The sequence below is a fragment of the Idiotropiscis lumnitzeri genome, chromosome 18, assembly GCF_059441095.1.
Source record: "Idiotropiscis lumnitzeri isolate Australia: NSW breed Sydney's pygmy pipehorse chromosome 18, RoL_Ilum_1.0, whole genome shotgun sequence".
NCBI lineage: Eukaryota > Metazoa > Chordata > Actinopteri > Syngnathiformes > Syngnathidae > Idiotropiscis > Idiotropiscis lumnitzeri.
The window spans coordinates 9,900,157-9,922,444 of record NC_142408.1 but is presented as its reverse complement, the minus strand read 5'-3'; the positions used below and the strand labels follow the sequence as shown (position 1 = coordinate 9,922,444).

At 42.7% G+C, this 22,288-nt stretch overlaps 1 protein-coding gene across 1 annotated transcript; it reads left to right on the top strand.

The window, feature by feature from the left end:
• Nucleotides 1-1,168: 1,168 nt before the first annotated feature.
• Nucleotides 1,169-20,159, top strand: lrp13b (low-density lipoprotein receptor related-protein 13 b). The gene is made up of 53 exons (XM_088282237.1): nucleotides 1,169-1,311; nucleotides 1,643-1,765; nucleotides 2,114-2,362; nucleotides 2,457-2,567; nucleotides 2,688-2,807; nucleotides 3,835-3,960; nucleotides 4,187-4,390; nucleotides 4,638-4,806; nucleotides 4,922-5,090; nucleotides 5,170-5,389; nucleotides 5,493-5,612; nucleotides 5,727-5,945; nucleotides 6,076-6,381; nucleotides 6,848-7,066; nucleotides 7,175-7,321; nucleotides 7,425-7,673; nucleotides 7,752-7,961; nucleotides 8,241-8,489; nucleotides 8,596-8,805; nucleotides 8,886-9,134; nucleotides 9,273-9,491; nucleotides 9,569-9,817; nucleotides 9,901-10,089; nucleotides 10,167-10,415; nucleotides 10,536-10,754; nucleotides 10,832-11,080; nucleotides 11,169-11,357; nucleotides 11,435-11,683; nucleotides 11,868-12,035; nucleotides 12,118-12,384; nucleotides 12,505-12,720; nucleotides 12,897-13,079; nucleotides 13,180-13,302; nucleotides 13,707-13,862; nucleotides 13,961-14,176; nucleotides 14,253-14,482; nucleotides 14,562-14,691; nucleotides 14,758-14,951; nucleotides 15,094-15,280; nucleotides 15,435-15,650; nucleotides 15,718-15,901; nucleotides 15,969-16,170; nucleotides 16,332-16,496; nucleotides 16,578-16,790; nucleotides 16,870-17,097; nucleotides 17,280-17,414; nucleotides 17,520-17,715; nucleotides 17,811-17,936; nucleotides 18,473-18,580; nucleotides 18,918-19,154; nucleotides 19,275-19,566; nucleotides 19,690-19,783; nucleotides 19,976-20,159. The coding sequence occupies exons 1-53, from the start codon at nucleotides 1,254-1,256 to the stop codon at nucleotides 20,021-20,023; spliced, it is 10,053 nt and encodes a 3,350-aa protein (XP_088138363.1). The 5' UTR covers nucleotides 1,169-1,253; the 3' UTR covers nucleotides 20,024-20,159.
• Nucleotides 20,160-22,288: the final 2,129 nt, after the last annotated feature.

Sequence of the window (22,288 nt, the reverse complement as noted above, 5' to 3'; positions counted from 1 at the left end):
TGAAGTCCTTTGAAGTGGATGAGAGACAACCGCGCGTCTTTGATCCACGTACGGAGTGCTCAATACAGATGCAGCACACTGTACTTTCATATAACAAGACTTTCTTTTTTTAATGTGACATGATGCATCGATACTACTTTACTCCTTTGTAGTGGCCGAGGTGTGAAAAAGAGTAAGAGGCCACAACTGGATTTTTGTTGATAGGGATGCCCTGACAATAATTTGAGTTAAGGAGATTAGGGTGCCGTCTGATTAATGAGTAGGCAAGGAGTTAATCACGTACACAGGCAAGTTCAGGTCCAAATACATCCATCCAAAATACGTCATCATTGGAAATTTCATGATTAGAATTTTAAAATGTCCACGTACTATTTGGGTGTGCTATTTGCAATACTTATTGTTTTAAAAAAACTAATCGATAGTTGAACATTTGCTGTAGACAATATCACAGATTGAAAACAAAAGAAATTGCATTCTAGTTTATTTGAATTAATTATAAATCATTATTTGTAAAAGAACGAAGCAATCAGTACCTCATTATTAAAGGGAATATCACTGAATGGAAGTAGAAAAGTGGAGCCATTCTAAATATATTTTACATACGTATACTAAAATATGTGCTCCAACTTTAGAGAAAATGTAATGCTGTGGTTGTACAGTTGTACAGTGGAGAATTGCAAATCGTGTCGTCAGGCATTTAAAAAAAATCACAATTGCCAGCTGCATCAAAGAGTTATGAATGAGTACTTGGCTCTCACTTAATCACACTGCACGATCACTCTTGAAAGGGATGCAAAAAACAACAAGGCTCTTGCATTTTAACGTATTAATTTCTATTGTTCTTGCAATTTAAAAGTTCTTTTTAGATGCTTCATCAAACATATGGCTGTGATTTTGATCTCTTTTAAACTCTTTGAGAACCAATTTAAAGCAAGTAATTTTAAATGCACAGTTTGAATGACTTGACTGTTCAATACTTGAACATATATCAAGCCATATATGAAGAATTGTTTTTTGTTGTATTTGGTTTTATGTACACACTATATATTACAGTTAGCAATTGTCAATATTATTATCTTTCACCATAAACAGTATACTATTATATATCAGTGACTGTTAATGTATTCTGTATTCGTTTAATGTTGTTTACCTACGTGTGCAGTAGTGCGAGTGCGCATGCGCCGTTGCTGGCATAATTAAAGGCGGCCTTGCAGGTGTCGCACTTCAGTCCAGATGAGTCCTGCGTGTTCGACATGAAGTCACGCCATCTCATTTGTTTGCTTGGACTGACAATTTTAGCGTTATCCACAGGTAAGTACATCTTTTCATGCTTGTGTTTCTTAAATTTCGTGTAATCAAGTTAAAGTTTTGTTTGTTATGCGTTATTTTTGATGCCGTTCTAGTAAATTCAAACCAAATGATGATGCAGCTCGTTTTCTCCTCACGTTCAAGTTTGATCATTTGAAAGGAAATCGCACAAAGTAATCAGTAAAGTCAGATATTTTGTGCCGTTTTGTTTACCATGCTTTACATTTAACATTAATTAGTTGCACATAAAGTTGAATTTACGTCTAATTGACGTTTGAAAAGCCTCACTGTTGGCAGTGTGACTCGAACCAAATGATCACTTTGTGTTTTTCAGGGCAAAATTTCCAATGTCACCCAAACCAATGGCAATGTGATGATGGAAGCTGCATCTCCAATAAATGGAGATGTGATGGCGAAGGGGACTGTCTGGATGGCTCTGATGAGATGGACTGTACTGGTGGGTTTGTCTTCTATTTTGATCTCGTCAGTATTGAGTCAAAGTGAATTCCCGCACACTAAATTGTGAGCAAGCATGCACACCCACTAGTTTTATTCCTAAAAATCCAATTTAATATTGTAAGCTACTCTAACATTATGCGCAGTTTGAACATTACCTTTGTGTTTAGAATGGAAAAACTTGATGATTCAGTTAAAATGGATTGCACAAAACTAAACACAAAATTGTACCTACATGTTAAAAAAATCTTAAGATTGAATGCAAATGTATTGAGCTCTAGTTAAATGCAGCTGAACAATACTTGGGCATTGTCTTTTTCATTTATTTTCCAATTGTGCTTCCCCTCAGTTCCCCCAAGCTCCTCTCCTTGTCCACCCGGTCAGTTTCCGTGCGTGGGCTCTGTCGGCTGTGTTGCCGCATCTGCACGCTGTGATGGACAGAAGCAGTGTCCAACTGGCTCAGATGAGGACAACTGCGCAGTCGCTAATGGCTGTTTGGACTCGGACTGGACATGTGAGAACCACATTTGTATACCCAGAGAGCTGCGCTGCGATGGAAAGAACGACTGCATGGACAACTCTGATGAAGAGGGCTGCGGTGATGACACTTTCATGTTGCATTGTGAAATTACTTTTTTTTTTTTTTTTTTTTGGAAACGTATTTAAAATGTGACATTTCTTCTGTATTTCAGTGTTGTGCAGTGAGGGTGACCTACAGTGTGGAGAGGTGTGTCTGTCTGCTGACCAGATGTGTGATGGGAAGTTTCACTGCTTAGACGGAAGCGACGAGCCTGTAACTTGCAGTAAGTTGAGGTCTCAAATAAAATGATTGGAAATGTGGAGGTCTTGACTGCTTAACTTCAGCGTTGACCGCTAATTGATTTTCAAATTAATTCAATGCTTCTTGCCACTCTCGCTAACAGGGCAGACCTGTTCTGTGAATAATGGAGGTTGTAGCCACACATGTGTGGATGAGCAATGGGGTGCTTTGTGCACGTGTCCTTCTGGATATGAACTCGCCATCAATGGGGCAATCTGCAAAGGTGAAAACAATCTCTGTGTTCACTTTTTATATTGTATTGAATGACTGCAGGCAGTGCCAAGTAGATATCATATCCAGGGGTATATCTGGTCCTACGATGGTGACTTCACCTGAATTTTTTTAAGTCATGATTACATCATAAACTGAGGAACCCTGTGTAGATTTTTGTGCTGCTATTTTTTTTAAAGGAAAGACATTTATTTTAAAGTTTCAGCAGGACAAAAATCTAACTAGACCCTTGTATTCATATTTAAGCAAAAAATGAGATGCAACATTTTTCCCCCTATGAAAACTGTCACTTTTTCAAGTATTCATTAATTGCAAAAAAAAAAATATATTCCCTCTTTTTGAGGAAAGGGTGTATGGATAGCTGGCTAAACCAGGCATGCCAAGTCGGGTCCTCGATCATTGCATCACACCTGATTCAAATCATCAGGATCGTTATCAGGTTTTTGCAGACCTTGCTAGTGAGTCGATCATTTGAATCAGCTGTGTTGGAATAAGAATGCACCTAAAACAGGCTGTATTGGGGCTCTTGGGGACCGGACTTGGGCACCCCTGAGTATATAACCATTAGCCACTCAGTGTTGAGTGATTGCGCACCAGTTGTGGCAAACGGTTGTGGTTGTATATGAATAAATATATATAAATAAATGACAATTCTTCCTAACTTGTGGAGGTAGATTGTTAAATAGGTTTACAATGTTTACTTAACTGTCATGGTAGCTTCTTTTTAAGTGTAATATCAGCCCAAAGTTTCACACTTCCAACTTGGCTTGAGCTTGTTGTGCTCCAGTAACTGTCCATGGGGCAAAATAAGAAAAATCCCCAAATATGGTGCTAGAGAATGGCATTTATTCGATATGTACATATAAATCTCAGTGACCGCACAAAAATTGATGCGTATAGCGTGTCATGGTGAGGCATGATTGCATACAATCATTCTTTTCACCACAACACCACCTGCTGGCTGTGGTTCGCTACTGCCTCATTTGTTCCTTGCAGCTAAACCACTTCTGTCCCTACAGATGTGGATGAATGTGCCCTTCCCTTTGCACCATGCCTGCATCACTGCACCAATACAGTTGGATCTTACTTTTGCCATTGCCGGGAAGGCTTCAGTCAGAATGACGCCTATGCCTGTCTGGCTACAGGTAAAGTCGTTATGTTGTTTAAAAAAATAAATGGATAATAAAAATGAGCTAAATCTTCTTTTTTTTTTTTTTTTAAATCGTCCTTTTTTAAATAGTCTTTTGCTAATGTAACATGTTATTAATCAGGGGTGGTGGTGGGCGGGGTTTCCTTGAATGCAAATTTTGGAGTATCACAGGTTGTTTTGCATACTACCTTACAACTTTTTCAATGCGTATGCATTCACAGGAAATGTTACCCGACTATTGGCAGTGCTGAGGACATCTGTCGGACTGCTAAATGTCAAGTCTAAACAGTTTGATGTGCTCCAGACTCTGAAGTTCAACCCGGTGGCCCTTACATATGACATTGCACAAGGCCACTACTACTGGGCCGACAACATGGGAGTCTTATATAAAAGTGATGGGCAGCGCAGCTGGACAATTCATACGGGTTTGTTCCACATGTACTCGTTTCTCAATTTGATCTGAAATGAATTCTGAAACTTATGAAGCATGAATTGGAATGGCAATAGCTGTAACACTTAATCTGTTGAACAAATTTTGAGCTAAAACATTTGCTTTCCAGCGGCTTTTAATTCTCTGCGTCGATACTTTGCAAGCATTCAAAATATCACCGTTTCTTTTGCCCAGTTCATTCGTATCAAGCTGACCTATCCTTCAAATGCTCTGTCACACAGGTGAGCCTGGAATCAAAGGTCTCGCTTGTGATTGGCTCAACGGGAACCTTTTCTGGACTAATCAAAAGACGGAATCAATCTACATGCTAGCAGACGACGAACAAAGTTATACCGCTCTGTTGAGCAAATCTATCAGCCCGTCAGAATTGGTTATCCTACCAGTGGAAAGGTGCGATTGATCCACATTTTTCAACACAAAAAAAAAAAAAAAGTTGATTAACTGTTTCTTCCTAATGCATTGCATGAGAGTAGTTTTATTTATTTTTTTGTCTTTGTTTTGGCAGCTTGATGTTTTGGATCAACACAGGCCCTGGTGATACTGTGACCATAGATAAATCATGGATGGATGGATCAGATAGAAGCGCTCTCACTGTGCTCACAGCTCAATCGGCACATGGACTCACTGCAGACGTGGCCGCCAGAAGGCTGTACTGGATCAGTGACTTCAAGATGGTGACTTAAAAAAAAAAAATCAATGTGGACTGTCGTATCTCATCCAGAAAATAGAATAATCTTTTACTGTTTCCATCAGTCCGTTGAGACGATAAAAGTGGATGGGACCGGCCGCTTCGCATTCACTGGCCTGTTCAAGAGACCAGCACTGAACCTTGCTGTGTTTGAAAGTTTCTTCTACTGGGTGGATGACAAAGGACTCTGGCAGGTGCCGCAGGCCCAACCAAAACAGAGGAAGTTTCTATGGAAATCCACACTTCCACTTTTGACTGTTTATCATGAGCTTCAGCAGCCGAGAGGTAAATGGGAACTTGGTCTTCCTCTTCACAACTTGCTCATTGTTGTCATAATGCGAAAAGAAAGCATCTCATTTTCCAAATCAAATGCCTCCTCGACAATAAGGTTCCTCTGCATGTGCCAAGACCCCGTGCCAGATCTGTCTGCTCACTAAAGGCAACCCTGTGGGGTTTACCTGTACTTGTCCCTACTCCAAAGTACTGATGATTGACGGAACATGTGAATGTAGGTTCTCGATCAACGCGTTTACATAATCCTTGCTCTAACAGTCTGTTGGTCTGTGATCATTTAGTGAAGACAAAGGACAGTTAAATGTGTTATTTGTCTTATGTGCTTCAGATCCACGCTTCCTATATGCTACCTCCAAAGGTATCAACCTGTTGGAGTTTAAAGGTAGCCTGTCCACAGAAACTGAGATCTTTGCTACGGACAAAGGCATCCTCTCATTTGATGTGAACTGGGGCACGGACTGGCTGTACTGGGCCAACCAAACTGGCCACATCCAACGCACCAGCCTAACCCATGTCAAGACGGAGTGGATTCCGACAACCATGTCAGGTTAATGGCTTTATTTTTTTCTTCGACTTTTAGCGGCTTTGTCTGTCATTCAAAAAATGTGGGAAGTTTTGAATGGGTGCAACTCCACAAATGCAAATGGTGGTTTTTATGCTCGTCAATCCCTTTCTAGTTTGTCTCATTAAAGTCGACCAGAAGAGCGAGAGCGTGTATTGGGTGTCATGTGACCAAACCAGCATGGGCTCAGTGGAAGTGGACAGTCGCTACAAGCGGGTGTTGTACCACACAACGAAGGAGATCCGGAACCTCTTCCTGGATTGGCTGAGGGGTGGAATCATCTGGTTGGAGGAGGAAAAGATCTTCACCATGAGTATGACGGGAGGCAAAGCCAAAGAGCTGTTGCAATTGGCAGGCGTCATAGGGAACATGGCCTTTGACTTGAGAGCCGCCAGTCTATTGTGGAACTCCAACATGGCGGGTTTGTTACTGTTTTACATAAACTAGAACAAACATTTGTTCTCCTTTCTACATTTCTTTTAATAAATTTAATGCCCATTAGCTCAATTTCCCATATCGCCAATGTGGGTCTACTTTTACCATTTATTAACAAATCTAAAAGTGTTGAAAATAACCTTAATAGCCTGAAAAAGCATGTTCCCCAGAGTCGCACGCGGCCCCGTCAGCATCGCCCTGCACCCCCCCCAAGAGGGGGCCCGCTCCCCTATTTGAGAAGCACTGCCCTATTGGCAGCAAGATTTTAAATTCACAGATAACATGTTAAACAATGTGTACATGGGGTGATGGATGATTAACAGATTAAGGATTTGATGCATTTCAATTGGTCTGTAGTAATATGGTCATTTAGTGACACACAAATTATAATTGGCCAGTGCACCTTTTCAATTTTCTATTGCTAATACTTGCTGCTCTTTTAATATTCCCAGGCCTGATGACAATGAGTCTGCTACAGGGGACTAAACACCAAGCGGGAAAGAGATGGAACATTTCCGGTTCGGTGATGGGTGCCCTTGAGCCTTACCTGTTGTCTGTGTCCGAGGATGTCATAACCCTGTGGGACCGTCGTGATGGGCGCCGTATACAGAACGTGGCAGTGAGAGGTCCCGTTGTCAGTGTGGTGGCAGCTCTCAGGGATGTACATGCAGGTTAATGGATACACAATATTGCTATCATTCAGTGACAAATGGGACATTCTTTAAATTTAGAAGATGCAGTTTTGCATGCAGCATAAAATTTTCTGTTTGTTTCCATAGTTCCAGTTACTACAAGCTGCTCTAAAGCTTCTATGCAATGCAAGGGCACGTCCATCTGCCTCCCTCGAAACAAGCTGTGTGATGGCAAAAATGACTGTCCTGCTGGAGATGATGAAAGTTTTTGTGTAAAAAAATGTCCATCTGAAGGTGAAGTTTTAACACCTCCATTTCATAGAAGTCGGTCCTCAGAGTTGAATTGTACTACTTCTGATGGTAATGTCTCTCCTTCCATCTGGACTTACATTTTTAGATGATTTTAAGTGCAAAGACCAGAAGAGTTGTGTGTCGAGAGCACTGGTGTGTGATGGCCGCGCTCATTGTTTCGACGGCTCAGACGAGTTCGAGTGCCCTGCTGTTGCCTCTCTCGGGCCAATGGTGAACGGCGTCAAGTGTCGAAAGGGCTCGAGGCCATGTAAGAATGGCATGGAGTGCGTGTTGTATAGCCATGTGTGTGATGGGGAGAAAGACTGTAAGGATGGGTCTGATGAAGAAGAATGTGGTAAGTAACTTAAAATATTCTTATGGCTTCAAACTAGTGCGGCAAAATGAAATTTAGCATATTGTCCAAATGAAACAGAGCTGGATTCGACCCCAACGGCTGATGACGAAATTGGCGCTAAAATCACAAGTCCTGCCCCAGCTCTGCCTGCCTGCAACAGCCCATCTGTCCCTTGTCCCCATCCTTCTGTTCGCCTCTGCATCTCCCCTAAGCAATTTTGTGACGGTCGAGAAGACTGTCCTGATGGCTTTGATGAAAATAACTGTGTGAAAAGATGTTCCTCGAAAAGTAAGTCCACCCAGTGCATTAATGTTGTACTGTTACAAAAACATTTTTTTTTCTTTTGCTGGGGACTCTTGGGTAAATGTTTCTGGAAGAACTGATGTTTGCTTTTTAGAACATACAGGTGATATTGGCAGGAATGTCAACTATCTCCTCGAACACTCACTAAGTTGCCAATTAAAAGTCTGTCGTTGCTATACTGCGGTACTTGGAACTCCCAGAGCCATACTGCAAGATGATTTAGTAGCATTCTCCATTGAAATTTTACATCCATGTTCACCCCAGATGATTTCCGCTGCAAGGACCGTCGGAGCTGCGTCTCGAAGAGTCTCGTTTGTGACGGCCGTGCTCATTGTCACGATGGCTCGGATGAAGTTGACTGCCCAAGTGTTGCGATCCCTGTCGGCAAACCAAAAGCTTTGAAGTGTCTCATGGGCTCCCAATCGTGTCGAGATGCCAGTGCATGCGTCCTGTTCTCTCATGTGTGTGATGGAGAGCCAGACTGCAGAGATGGCTCTGATGAAGAAGGATGTGGTGAGCATACATGTTGAGATCTTGTCAAAGTTACTGTGAACATTTTGTTGTGGTTGCTACGTAGGCACATTTTTTTTATGTTATTAAATCTGTTTCATATTTACAGACACTGCAACGACGCCTCCTGAAAATGCCCACCTGAATCAACCTCCGTTTCCAGACGATACTCAACCTCCAATCATGCAGTCATGCACGAGTCCTTCATTTCTGTGTCCAGATTCTACTTGCATTCCCCCAACACAGATATGTGATGGCATAAGAGATTGTCCTGATGGCTCTGATGAGAATACATGCGTGAAACGATGCCCAAATAAGTGTAAGTTGTGTGCGGTTAGCTTCATAAGCAATGCATATATTCAACATGGTTTTATTTTTGGCTTCCTTTTATTCCCACAGCGGACTTCCTTTGCAAAGACAGGCGGGGCTGTGTTCCCAAGAAACAGGTTTGCGATGGCCGAGCTCATTGCCACGACAGTTCAGATGAGGTTGACTGTCCTGCTGTAGCTCCTCCTGCTAGCCGGGATAAGGTGCTGAAATGTCGTGTGGGTTTCCGGCCATGTCTGGATCAGACTCAATGTGTTCCCTACAGCCATGTGTGTGACGGGGAAAAAGACTGTCAGGATGGGTCCGATGAAGAGGAATGTGGTATGTTGAAGTTTGAAGGGAAAAATTCTGATTGGGACCTTTTTTTTTTTTTTTTTTTTTTTTTTTTAAGGAATTGCATGAATATATTTTTAAAACACCCATTTACTGCGAAATTGTAATCTGTTCCTTAAATTTTAGACTCTGCAGAAACGCCATCTTCCTCCAGTCCAGGCCTAAATGAATTGCCCACATCCACAAAGCCAGTTTATAAACCTATACCCAAGCCAACCTGCATGAGTCCATCTATGTTCTGTCCTAATTCATTTGTTTGCATTCAACCGACACAAATGTGCGATGGAACAAAAGACTGCCCTGATGGCTCCGATGAGAACTGTTTGAAGAGATGCTCTTCTAAATGTAAGTGCTTATAGGTTTTGGGTTCAACCACAAAAGCCATCTTGTTGATTTTGTTTCATATTTTCCTGCCTCCATAGCTGACTTTTTGTGCAGCGATAGAAGAAGCTGCATCTCCAAGAGCCTCGTCTGTGACGGGCGTGCTCATTGTCACGATGGCTCTGATGAAGTTGGTTGTCCCAATGTGAAAAACCTTGCCGGCCATGGAAAGGCCTTGAAGTGTCTCATGGGCTCAAGGTTGTGTCATGATGGCAGTGAATGTATTCTCTACAGTCACGTGTGTGATGGAGAGGCAGACTGCAGAGATGGCTCTGATGAAAAAGGATGCGGTGAGCTTTCATGTGCACATTACTCTTAAGGTTTTGTTTTTTTTTTGTCTAATAGTAAACATGCATTCTATTGTGATATTTAGACGTTGCAACGACGACTCCTCCGGAAAATACCCGCTTAACTCAACCTCCCATCAAGCAGTCATGCCGGAGTCCTTCATTTCTGTGTCCAGATTTGTCATGTATCCCTCAAATACACATATGTGACGGTGTAAAGGATTGTCCTGATGGATCTGATGGGAATGCTTGTGTAAAACGATGCCGAAATAAGTGTAAGTTTGATGCTTTTGGATCAAACAATTCATGTTCTACATGTGCTTTTTTTATTTGGGCTTCTTTACCCCCACAGCGGACTTCCTCTGCAAAGACAGGCGGAGCTGTGTTACCAAGAAGCAGGTTTGCGATGGCCGAGCTCATTGCCACGACAGCTCAGATGAGGTTGACTGTCCTGCTGTAGCTCCTCCTGCTAGCCGGGATAAGGTGCTGAAATGTCGTGTGGGTTTCCGGCCATGTCTGGATCAGACTCAATGTGTTCCCTACAGCCATGTGTGTGACGGGGAAAAAGACTGTCAGGATGGGTCCGATGAAGAGGAATGTGGTATGTTGAAGTTTGAAGGGAAATATTCTGATTGGGACCTTTTTTTTTTAAGGAATTTCATGAATATATTTTTAAAACACCCATTTACTGCGAAATTGTAATCTGTTCCTTAAATTTTAGACTCTGCAGAAACGCCATCTTCCTCCAGTCCAGGCCTAAATGAATTGCCCACATCCACAAAGCCCGTTTATAAACCTATACCCAAGCCGACCTGCATGAGTCCATCTATGTTCTGTCCCAATTCATTTGTTTGCATTCAACCGACACAAATGTGCGATGGAACGAAAGACTGCCCTGATGGCTCCGATGAGAACTGTTTGAAGAGATGCTCTTCTAAATGTAAGTGCTTATAGGTTTTGGGTTCAACCACAAAAGCCATCTTGTTGATTTTGTTTCATATTTTCCTGCCTCCATAGCTGACTTTTTGTGCAGCGATAGAAGAAGCTGCATCTCCAAGAGCCTCGTCTGTGACGGGCGTGCTCATTGTCACGATGGCTCTGATGAAGTTGGTTGTCCCAATGTGAAAAACCTTGCCGGCCATGGAAAGGCCTTGAAGTGTCTCATGGGCTCAAGGTTGTGTCATGATGGCAGTGAATGTATTCTCTACAGTCACGTGTGTGATGGAGAGGCAGACTGCAGAGATGGCTCTGATGAAAAAGGATGCGGTGAGCGTTCATGTGCACATTACTCTTAAGGTTTTTTTTTTTTTTTTTTTTGGCTAATAGTAAACATGCATTCTATTGTGATATTTAGACGTTGCAACGACGACTCCTCCGGAAAATACCCACTTAACTCAACCTCCCATCAAGCAGTCATGCCGGAGTCCTTCATTTCTGTGTCCAGATTTGTCATGTATCCCTCAAATACACATATGTGACGGTGTAAAGGATTGTCCTGATGGATCTGATGAGAATGCTTGTGTAAAACGATGCCGAAATAAGTGTAAGTTTGATACTTTTGGATCAAACAATTCATGTTCTACATGTGCTTTTTTTATTTGGGCTTCTTTACCCCCACAGCGGACTTCCTCTGCAAAGACAGGCGGAGCTGTGTTCTCAAGAAGCAGGTTTGCGATGGCCGAGCTAATTGCCACGACAGCTCAGATGAGGTTGGCTGTCTGACTGTCGCTCCTCCTGCCACCCGGGCGAAGATGCTAAAATGCCGTGTGGGCTTCCTGCTATGTCGGGATGGGACTGAATGTGTTCCCTACAGCCATGTGTGTGATGGGGAAAAAGACTGTCTGGATGGGTCGGATGAAGCCCAATGTGGTAAGTCCAAATTCTAGAGGTTTTTGAGTATTTTACTCGGGTTTTGCTTAAGAAATACCTGGCAAATTAAAACAACAAACCCTCACAGTCCTCTTTCGTAAATTTTTAAAAAAAAATTTTTTTTAACCTTTTTATTACTGTTGCATTGTTGTTGATGGAATGGCCTCTCAACTTTGGTTTACAGGAACGCCGACTTCCTCCAGTCCTGCCTTTACTATGCCGTCTTGTAGGAGTCCATCAGTACTATGTCCAAATTCTTTTCTTTGCATTCGCCCGACCCAAATGTGTGATGGAACAAGAGACTGTCCTGATGGATCAGATGAGGACTGTGTGAAAAGATGCCCTTATAAGAGTAAGTAATGAAGTTGTAGTTTCAACCTCAGAAATGTTTTTTTGTTTGTTTTTTTTGGTATCACGTTTTCCTGTCTCCATAGCTGACTTTCTGTGCAAGGATCGTCGGAGCTGCGTCGCCAAGTCTCTAGTGTGCGATGGCCGGGCTCATTGCCACGATAGCTCAGATGAGATGGACTGTCAGAGTGGACTTCCACGCTTAACTACAACAAATGTCGTAAAATGCCGTCAGGGCACAAAACTCTGTAAAGACGGCACAGAATGTGTGCTCTTCAGCCATCTATGTGATGGGGAGAAGGATTGTTTGGATGGATCTGATGAAGAAGGATGCCAGGAAACATGCACAAAAGGTTGGCTTTTTTTCATTTGTTGTAGAAATCAAGTCAGTGGTTTATCCATTAGGCCTTATCACAGATTTTTTTTTTTTTTAAATTTCCTCTCAAATGTTCATTTTCTCTACTCTGTCAAAGGTGAGTTTCAGTGCGCTCATGGGGTGATGTGCATCCCTGAGGCTCAGGTCTGTGATGGGCGGGCTCAGTGTAGCGACCGTTCTGATGAGCTGGACTGTTGGGAACGAACCAAAAGCTGCGAGTATCGCTGTGCAGATGGCAATCGCTGCATCCCAAAGAAATTTCTGTGTGATGGCGAGACGGACTGCCTCGATGGCACAGATGAGGTGGGATGCGGTAAGTCTAAATTGTTTAAAATAATAAATTTTCAGCTCTCTAAAAGACAATTCCTATTTGGTTTGTGTGAAATGTAGTTATCGAGGGACATCTCCATTTAGTTGCACTAGGTGCATGCAGATTTGCAATAATTCTAAATAAAAGTTGTCATTAGTTGAATTGCTTCTTCTTTCTAGATTTTGTGACCGCCACCACATTTACACCTCTGGTTCTGAGTACTGCTCCAGGTTGCATCACTCCTTCAGTTCTATGCCCGGGTTCGTCATTGTGCATCTCTCAAAATCAGCTTTGCGATAGAAAAGCAGACTGTCCAGATGCATTTGATGAGAGAGACTGTGTTTTCAAGTGTAAAAGCCGAAGTAAGTCTGACAAAGTGGCCTAAGTGGAAAGCCAGTTATGAAAATGATTCACTTTTATACAAACTGTTCATCCATAACTCTCCTCCTCTCCCCATGTCAGATGACTTCTTGTGCCGTGATCACAGAAAGTGCATCCCCAGACTGTACGTGTGTGATGGACGTGCCCACTGTCCAGATGGCTCAGATGAGAAGAACTGCAAATCACCGGATCGTGGTTCACCTTGTAAGCAACTAATTGGACAAATATGTGGGAATCTTATTCAAATGTGGAAACAAGACAAAAGTGATTGGTCAGATGAGACAATTTCACAGGATTGAAAGGACTTTTTTTTTTCCACACTTAAAGAAATTCCCAGTTGTCTTAAAATGTCACTGACATTATTTGGTTGGAATACATGATGGATAAAGAATTACAGTACATAGTTAAACTGACAATTCATGGAGAAACCCAATTGTCACATTTTGAAATGGGCAGGCAAGTAATTCTTACTTGGTTGTGAAAATATACATTTGATGGTAGTGGTGCAATGAATCATAAATCAGTCGTCCGTACGGATCAAGCGCCATGGTTTGTCCTGCCAAAGTATTCTAAATGCAACCCATTCAAATCATTTTCTCTCTGCGAAGCCTCCAGGGACCAGTCAGTTCCTCTCAAATGCCGTAACGGCTTCAAGGCTTGTAAAGACGGTCTGGAGTGTGTGATGTACAGCCACATGTGTGACGGAGAGGAGGATTGTCGGGATGGATCGGATGAGGAGGGATGTGCTATTGAATGCAAAGCAGGTTTGTTTGTACATTGGACTCGGTCCTGCTAAAATAGTTACAGTGCCATCATTCTTGTTAAAATAGATATAACAAGTGTTTTATTTCTCGTTTCCCAGATGAGTTTGAATGTCATCACGGTAATAGATGCATCCAAACTGAGCAGGTGTGTGACGGACAATATGACTGTCAAGACCGCTCGGATGAAATGAACTGTGAAAGTCAAGTCTCGGGCTGCCACCACCGTTGTGATAACGCAACTCGCTGCATACCGGAGACCTTCCTGTGTGATGGCGAGAGGGACTGCGCTGATGGCTCGGATGAAGAAAAGTGTGGTATGTGAAGTTTGCTATTAAAGAAAAAATGTCTGATAACGTGCCAGCAGACAGCAATTTCTTTTCACCCTGGCAGGTTTGACGTTCTGTGACATTGAGCAGTTCCGCTGCACTAGCGGTCAATGTGTGTCCATGGCTCTCCGATGTGACGGGTATGCAGACTGTAGTGACCGCTCCGATGAGGTAGACTGCTCGAGACCACCGCACTGCCCCACGCAGCTGCGATGCCCGAACAGTCACGAGTGCCTGCAGAGTGAATGGCTGTGTGATGGTGAGAATGATTGCAAGGATGGCTCGGATGAAAAAGTAAGTCTTCAGTTACATTAAGATTATTCAAATGATATGCTGTAGCATCACTTAAAAAGCATCAATCACTTGCACCTAGAACTGTTTGACGAAGCCACCGCCGTGTAGGCAATACCAGTGGCAATGTGGAAGCAGCAGTCAATGTATCCCCCTCTCCTGGAAATGTGATGGGAAGGCTGACTGTCACAATGGCGTGGATGAGGACAATTGTAAGTATATGACTGCCTCTGTCCCACAATACGATGAGCCTCATTTGTCTGAATCTGTGTCCAAAGGCAAACAGAGAAGGTGCCCCGCTCACCTTTACCAGTGTGGCAGCGGTGAGTGTGTGGATCCGCGACTGGTGTGCAACGGCTTTGTCAACTGTGCTGACAGTTCAGATGAGGGTGTGGGATGCTCACTGCGCAACTGCTCCAGTCCGTCAGCTCATCACTGTTATCATAGTTGTGTGAGCACTCCAAATGGACCGGTCAGTAAAACAGGATGAGGTGAAAGCAAAGCCTTTCAGATGCATTTTTGATTGTGAACATGTACATAAATACCCCAACTCACAGGATGAGACGAAAAAAAAAAAAAATCCTACTTGACTTTGAAAATGTTCCCTTTTGCAGAGGTGTTACTGTGCAGCAGGTTTCACGCTACATTCTGATGCTGTGTCCTGTGTGGACACCAACGAATGCAATTTAATCCAGCACAGTGTATGTAAACACACCTGTCTCAACACTCGTGGATCCTATGTGTGCCAATGCCACCCCGGCTACTACCTGGAGCCTGACAACAAAAGCTGCAAGACCAAAGGTAGGCGATACAAAAAGTAAATGGCATTACGCTGTAGTGATTTGAAGTGATTCCAAAAATTACCATTAGTATGTGTCATTCTTCACTGAATCCATGAACTAGCCATCTTTCATATAAGCAAATGAAAGTTCAACTAAGCTGTCTCTGTCTTTAGATGAGCCACTGCTTGTGGCATCTGTTCAGTCGGAGCTTTTAATTCTTGGAGTTCAAAGTGGCGCTGTGCGTCTTCTGTCCTCTGCCAACCGGCCGGTCTTTTCGTTGGATTACCACTGGGCTCAGCAGAGAGTTTACTGGCTTAGTCCAGACTACCAGAGCATTCGTTGGGCTGACATGACAAAGGACTCCACCAACAAAGGGACACTTATCAAAGGTGCACTTGTAATTTGCGTCACCAAAATGAATCTGTAGGCCAGCGTTGGAATAAAATCTAATTACAGGAGTGAAGTCGGATTTCATTGCGGTGGACTGGATAGGTCAGAACCTGTACTGGGTGGATGGACTTGTGGGCCAAATTCGTGCGGTGCGGCTCAGTGACTCCACACTGAAGTCTCAGGCTTACACGGTGGTACTGGCAGAAGATCTTGAGCAGCCACGCTCGTTGGTGCTCTTGCCACACAAAGGGTGAGGTACCAAGTTAGACGGGTTTAATTCATGCCGTAAAGCTTTACTTTCAATTCCCTGCTCCCAGGTTGATGTTGTGGTCTGAGATCGGCAGCACCCCTCAGATCCAGCGTTCCGGGATGGATGGATCAAAGAGGAAGGTGGTGGTGAGCAGTAGTTTAAGCTGGCCTGTAAGTCTGGCCTACGATTACCTGGACGAGCGCGTTTACTGGGCTGATGAGAAGCTTCGCTGCATTGGCTCGGCCTCCCTGGATGGAGAGGATGTCAAGGTGAATGTTGTCTAATACAAGGGCCTACCTTTTAATCGATGAACATATGCACGGGCATCAGGTCCATGTCTATGCATTTAAATTACCATCAAATTGAATTTATTTTGAATGCGCTGTTGGCCATAGAATCCTATGTTGAAAAGTAACGTTAATCTTACCAGATTCTCCAGTTGGCTGAAACTCCGAGCCCTTTCTCAGTGGCGGTGTTCAATGATCGGCTTTTCTGGTCTGATACAAAGCGAAGAACCATCCGCTCAGCCGACAAGTACACTGGGAAAGACCAGAAGGTTCTGCTTAAGAGACCAGGACAACCTTTTGGACTAAAGGTGGAATATCAACTTTGTTCTTTGTTTCTGTCCTTACAAATAACGACCTGAAATTTCATGCTGTATGTTTCCTCTCTCCAGCTGATGCATACCCTCTCCCAGCCCACCATATCCAACCCCTGTGAGCAGCTGCAGTGCTCCCACCTGTGCCTTCTGACGACTGGCGCTACTGTGATGCAGCCGGCAGCAGTCTGCCGCTGTCCAAAGGGGCTGCTGCTTACTAACAACAAGATCTGCTCTCTGCCTTTGGACTCTACTTTCATACTCCTTCTGTCTCCCACAACAGTCTACCAGGTGATAGTCGGCTTTCCTTGGGTCTCTTTATTAAATGTTTCTTGTATCCTACTTGGTTTGTCTTTTTATTCCCCCTCAGGTTTACTTTAAATCCTTACGTCGTGATGGGGTCGGTCTGAAGAATATGCCAAACAGTCGAGTGTTGGCCATTCCTGGAGTTGTCGAGGCCTCTGGACTCGACCTAGTCCTCCAAACCTTGTCCTTGTACTTGGCTGATGTTAGACAAGGTACTGTAGATGTGCTGAACATAAGCGGACCCAGGTCCAGACAGGGACTGACATCAGCTGGGCGAGTTATACAACTAAAGGTAGGCATAAGGAACTTCAAGTTCTGAAGTTACATTTTTAATACCTTTCCCTATTTTGTACTGTTGCTCCACCCCCTTTAAATGATGCCGATGTACACGTCAATGTCGGCATTAAAAGCTGCCGCTGAAGGGTCATGCTTGATACACTGGGATTCATAAATGTCTATTCTCTGATCCTCAAGGATGATGCTGTGATCGCTCTGGCTGTGGACTGGGTGACTTTCAACGTCTATTGGAGCAGCACCAGACGACCTAATCTCCATGTGACCAGCAGCCATGATGGCTTCACCGCCTCTCTGCTGCAGGGAACAGTTAAGGTTGTACAACATGGCCTACTCCTCAATCTTGAAGCTTTTTTTTTTTTCCCCTACCACTAATCAACAGAGGTGACAAATGGACTCACAGATTGTTTGATATTCCAGAGCACAACATCCATTGCAGTGCATCCCCCCTCAAGTAGACTTTGCTACACAGCCCTCATGGGCAGTAAAAGCCAAGCTGAGGTGAGCTGTACCTGGTTGGATGGCCGAAACAAAGCAGTGCTTTGGACAAGGTCCGTCATCCCCACATCATTGGTCTTTTCCAATAAAGGAACGACCATCTACTGGGCTGACACAGGTTTTGAGTTTAACACTATTTTTATCATGGTTATTTCGGCTAGTTTGGCTTCCTTCATTTATTTTCTTTTTTTTTTTTTTTCCCCCCCGATCTAGTTGAAGGTCTGATCTGCTCTATTGGACTCGATGGCTCAGGCTACAAACAGTACAAAACTGGGCCTGGTTTAATAACTTCCCTCACTTACACTGAGAATATGCTCCTCTGGATAACACTGGAAAAGGGTAAGAATGAACACATTTGTATGATTATATTATGGGGCAGCCGATTAATGCAATGCTTGTCAGCAGGCAGTGGTCGTACATCAGAGGGACTGCAGCCAATTCTGCCATTTAAAAAATATATTTTTTGGGGGGGGGTGAGATAACAGGCCGATACGATGACCGCAAAAGTCAAACACTGATTAAGTATTCATTCCTTAAAATAAATTCTTGAAAGTTACTCATCAGTCATCATCCCCTTCAGGCAGCAGATGGCGTCAGATTAATGCAGCAATGAATTATTCAGGAAAGTGGAGCTTTTGCATGTACAACTGATCACCTGACTCGTGTAAAACTTTTACTTTTCACCTCTGCTGAAGTTTTTAATAAGCACATGTTCTATCCCTTCTCAAGAAACGCTACATGCACTGTATTAATTACAATGGTTTTTCTGTCTGAGGAGGACGGTTTAATGTACAATTAAAGTGTTTTGTTTGTTTTTTCTTTCAATCTGGTTCATATTCTGATGCATCAACTTTGCTTGTTTCAAACCTGCGTAGATGTCACCAAAATGTGGTTCAGCGACGGCCACCATCCGAAACAGCTGTGGTTTGAGACAAAAACCAACCTGGTGGAAATCAAAGCTTACAGTAATGACAGCCAGACAGGTGGGGTGTAGTCTACTATATCACTTTCAACTGGTCAGCCATAGAAGTCATCCAGTAATAAAATAAATAAAATGTCACAAAATACTGAATTTGCTTGACGGTAATGACTAGGTAACTATTACATTTTAGTTATTTCTTCATAGCTTACTCCTATTTGTAAAGGTTGTGGAAAGTATGGCTTTTATTGACAATTTGTCAAATTCCAGAAAAGCAACAAAGTGTTTTAGAGGAAATTTAAAAATACTTGGACTTTTTTTTTTTTTTTTTTTTTTTTTAAATACAGAGTGGCCCTCATTTGATATCCTTCCTAAAGAATTTATTTGCGTCTAACCTACAGGTTCTAATTTGTGCGCTGACAACAACGGAAATTGTGAGCATCTGTGCCTACCTTATCCCGGAGGCCGCACGTGCAAATGTGCCCGTGGATTTTACAGCATCAGTCCCACATCCTGTGCACCGGAACATCCTTGTCCCAAAGGAGAGCAAGCTTGTCTTGATGGCAGCAAGTGTATAATCATCAACAAGTTCTGTGATGGATTTGTGGACTGCCTCGACCAGTCAGATGAACAGGACTGTGAGTTGTTTGACGGTTTCAAATAGTGCAAATGTTTCACTTTGTAATTCTCATTGTGCTGTTTTTACATTAAGTCATTACCAACCAGTACAATAATTCAATGTGGTTGAACTTCTCTAGGTTCACAATTGAACCCCCCATCTGGGACCAAAGTCAGTGATGGTCATCCTCCCGAGTCTCAACCTGCACCTCCTCAGAACTCAATGGACACTTCCTCATGTAGTCAACAGCATTGCAGCGGCCACGGTCACTGCGCCACTCAAGGCAAAATTATTCACTGTCATTGCATGGCGGGCTACCGGGGAACGTTCTGTCAAGAGAGGGAAAGTAGACGAAGCCATGTAGGTGTGATTCTGGGGGTCGTCTGCCTGCTCGCTGCATTCTTGGGGGTTGCTTTCATTTTTGGAAAAAGGTAATGATACCATTTTGTTAAAATATGACTTACAGCTAACTGCCTTTGTTGCACTGAAATAGTTTGTTCATTGATTAATTGCATTGTAGACTTCTTGTTATATTTGCATCCTTAATTCATCAGGGCCTGGGAGTCAATCAGAAGCCGATCACCGGACAAAGAAACACTAATGTCGAACATGGTGTTACAATGTGAACACATGGAGGCTGATAGTGAGGTAAAATCTTAATCCATCAATCCAAGATTTAGTCTTTGGGCCCGTGAAATATCCATCCAAACAAGTTCATGCCAAAGCTGTTGTCTCCCACATTAACAATTCTATATTTATTACATTCACTGTCTTCGCTTTCAAAAAATAGTTTTCCACTTGATTGAAATATCTTCTTTTTTTTTTTCCCCCTTCCCCCAGGAGCTTGAGTCCTCGGTAGACTTGAAGAACCCCCCAGTAGCTTCATAGCAGTCATCTGCTGGCAGATGTAGGCTGTTATTGCAGCGATGCAACTTTTTAGTTTTTCATAGCAAGTTTCACTAAATGATGCATCACTGGTGTCAAAACTGTTTTTTGTACAATAAACATCAAGATTGAAACAATATTTATCTGTTGTTACTCATGAACTGTCTGACAAATCAAATTTGCATTTTACAGTTTACACAAATAAAATACTTGGGGGGGGGTGACATACACATAGAGAGACCACCTCCATTTTTGCTAATGTAGACATTTTGCTCAACCGGATGTGATGCTCGACTCAGATGATAGTGCTTTTTAGTTTCAATCGAGCCATTTCACATGGGAGTCAAAGTAAATCATGACTGCATTTTGCTGCCTGGGTGTTTCAGATTTTGGTTTTGCTCGGGAGCACCGCATTCATACTCATTACAAAATGAAAGCCATGGAGCGATTTGTGGGTAGTAAAACAATTGGCAAGCTGAGTGATTAGAAAACGGTATTTGTGAATATCGGCAATGTAGCCGTTTAAAATATCCTGATGAAGAAAGCAACCACTCGTTGCTGAATTGTTGAATTTTATCAAGGAACTTTAGATGAGCGGTTTGAATTCTGTTTGGGGGGGGAAAAAAACGTGCCCAACAGTTTGTGGCAAACAGGTTTCACTATTTGGAGATTTGATAAACAAAGCAGAGGTACTGAGGCTATTACAAAAGCAAACAAACTCGCTGGCATGAAGAATAGGAAGCAGACTTTGCCACAATGTACGATTGTAAATACTTTGCTGTTTATTTTTTTTTAACAGAAACAAACGCTTGATGAAAGCGATAGTTTTGTTTGTGAATAGAAATGGTCTGCTCATGTTTCCAACTTGGTGAACCTCACAAGGTGATTTTTTTTGGAATGTAATCATTGAACAAGATGACAGCAAAATAACCTCAGAAATTTCTATGAACATCTTGTCTGACAGTTGTTCATCATTCAGCAAGATAATGAGCCCCAAAGCAGTCCCTCAGGAGACGGGTTTTAGACTTGCCAACTTGATCTTCAGACGTAAACCCTGTAGAGAATTTTCTTTTATTTCCAGAAAAGGACACTGATTTAATTCACGGCCCCACCCCGGCTTTGGCGAAAGCATGTTGAAGCATGACAAAAGATTACAAAAAAAATGCAGTCACGCCAGTGGGTCACAGGCGTGATGCAGTTATTGCCGGTAAATATTCAGTCTTATTCACTTCATTCTACTGTCTTCCGAGTTGTTGCCAATCAAAATGTAAAAACCTGCAAATCATGTCAAACTTGAATGTTCAAAATGTCCCAAACTAAAACCGCTGTCCTCACCTTACCAGGGAAGATTAGTTCTGGTTGCAAGTGCACACACAGTAGGTAAACATTTGAAGCCACAGAGTATTTGGTGAAAGGATTTTGGAAGTTCAGTTTAGTATTTACCATTGTTTCTATGCGCAGTGGTGTACGGCTCCTAAACAGATTGGGGAGAGAACGTGCACTCACTTTTGAAAAGTATTAAGAAAACACTTCAAAACGGGTATAACTTTTTGTATTTTCATTTTTTCTTTTGCCCACCAGGACCTGACTATATGCGTTGTGGGTACTTAATTGTAATGTGTGTAGAAGAGGTAGGTGTTAAACTTAATACCAGCTTGTCAGGAAGGCATAACTCTTATAGTTGATGCCTAAAACGGATCCCAGGCTTTGAGGGGTGACCGTCGCCCTCGACCAATCAGTTTAAGATGGCAAAAAGAGTAGAGGGACGGATGATAGATGCGAGAGAGAACAGGATAGCAGGTTTGAGAGACGAATGAATAATGGGCACAACGACCGTAATGATCCCATGGTTACAGCAAGAATGACCATACTGTTATACTTCAAATGCCCAAAGTCATCTTTGATATTCTCTAGCTCAACCATGACCCTGATGAGAACTAGCCCGATTGAAAACGGACTGATTGATGAACATTGCCTCGGAAAAGAGTTGACGCAAGGACACTTGTACCGTGCGAGCTTGAAAATAAAACCCATGGAATGCACCTGCCTAGACATGTTAATGTCAGCACTGTAAATACTGTACTGATTCATGCGGTTTAGACCTTGTCTGGTTGACGGCAGTTGAAAAATTTCAGCTTGGAAAATGATGTGATCTAATATTTATTGGTCTTTTTAAGTATTAAGTTATCTTTATCTTTTAATACATATATATTCTTTGTCCATCCGTTTCATCTTGTATTGGTTCATAACGGTAAATCCAGATTGAAA

Excerpts from the sequence above, each read along its gene's own strand:
- lrp13b (XM_088282237.1), top strand. The coding sequence starts at position 1,254 with ATGAAGTCACGCCATCTCATTTGTTTGCTTGGACTGACAATTTTAGCG. Across the intron at positions 13,303-13,706 it reads ACCGGATCGTGGTTCACCTT|CCTCCAGGGACCAGTCAGTT; the intron begins GTAAGCAACTAA and ends CTCTCTGCGAAG. Across the intron at positions 15,651-15,717 it reads CAAAGGGACACTTATCAAAG|GAGTGAAGTCGGATTTCATT; the intron begins GTGCACTTGTAA and ends ATCTAATTACAG.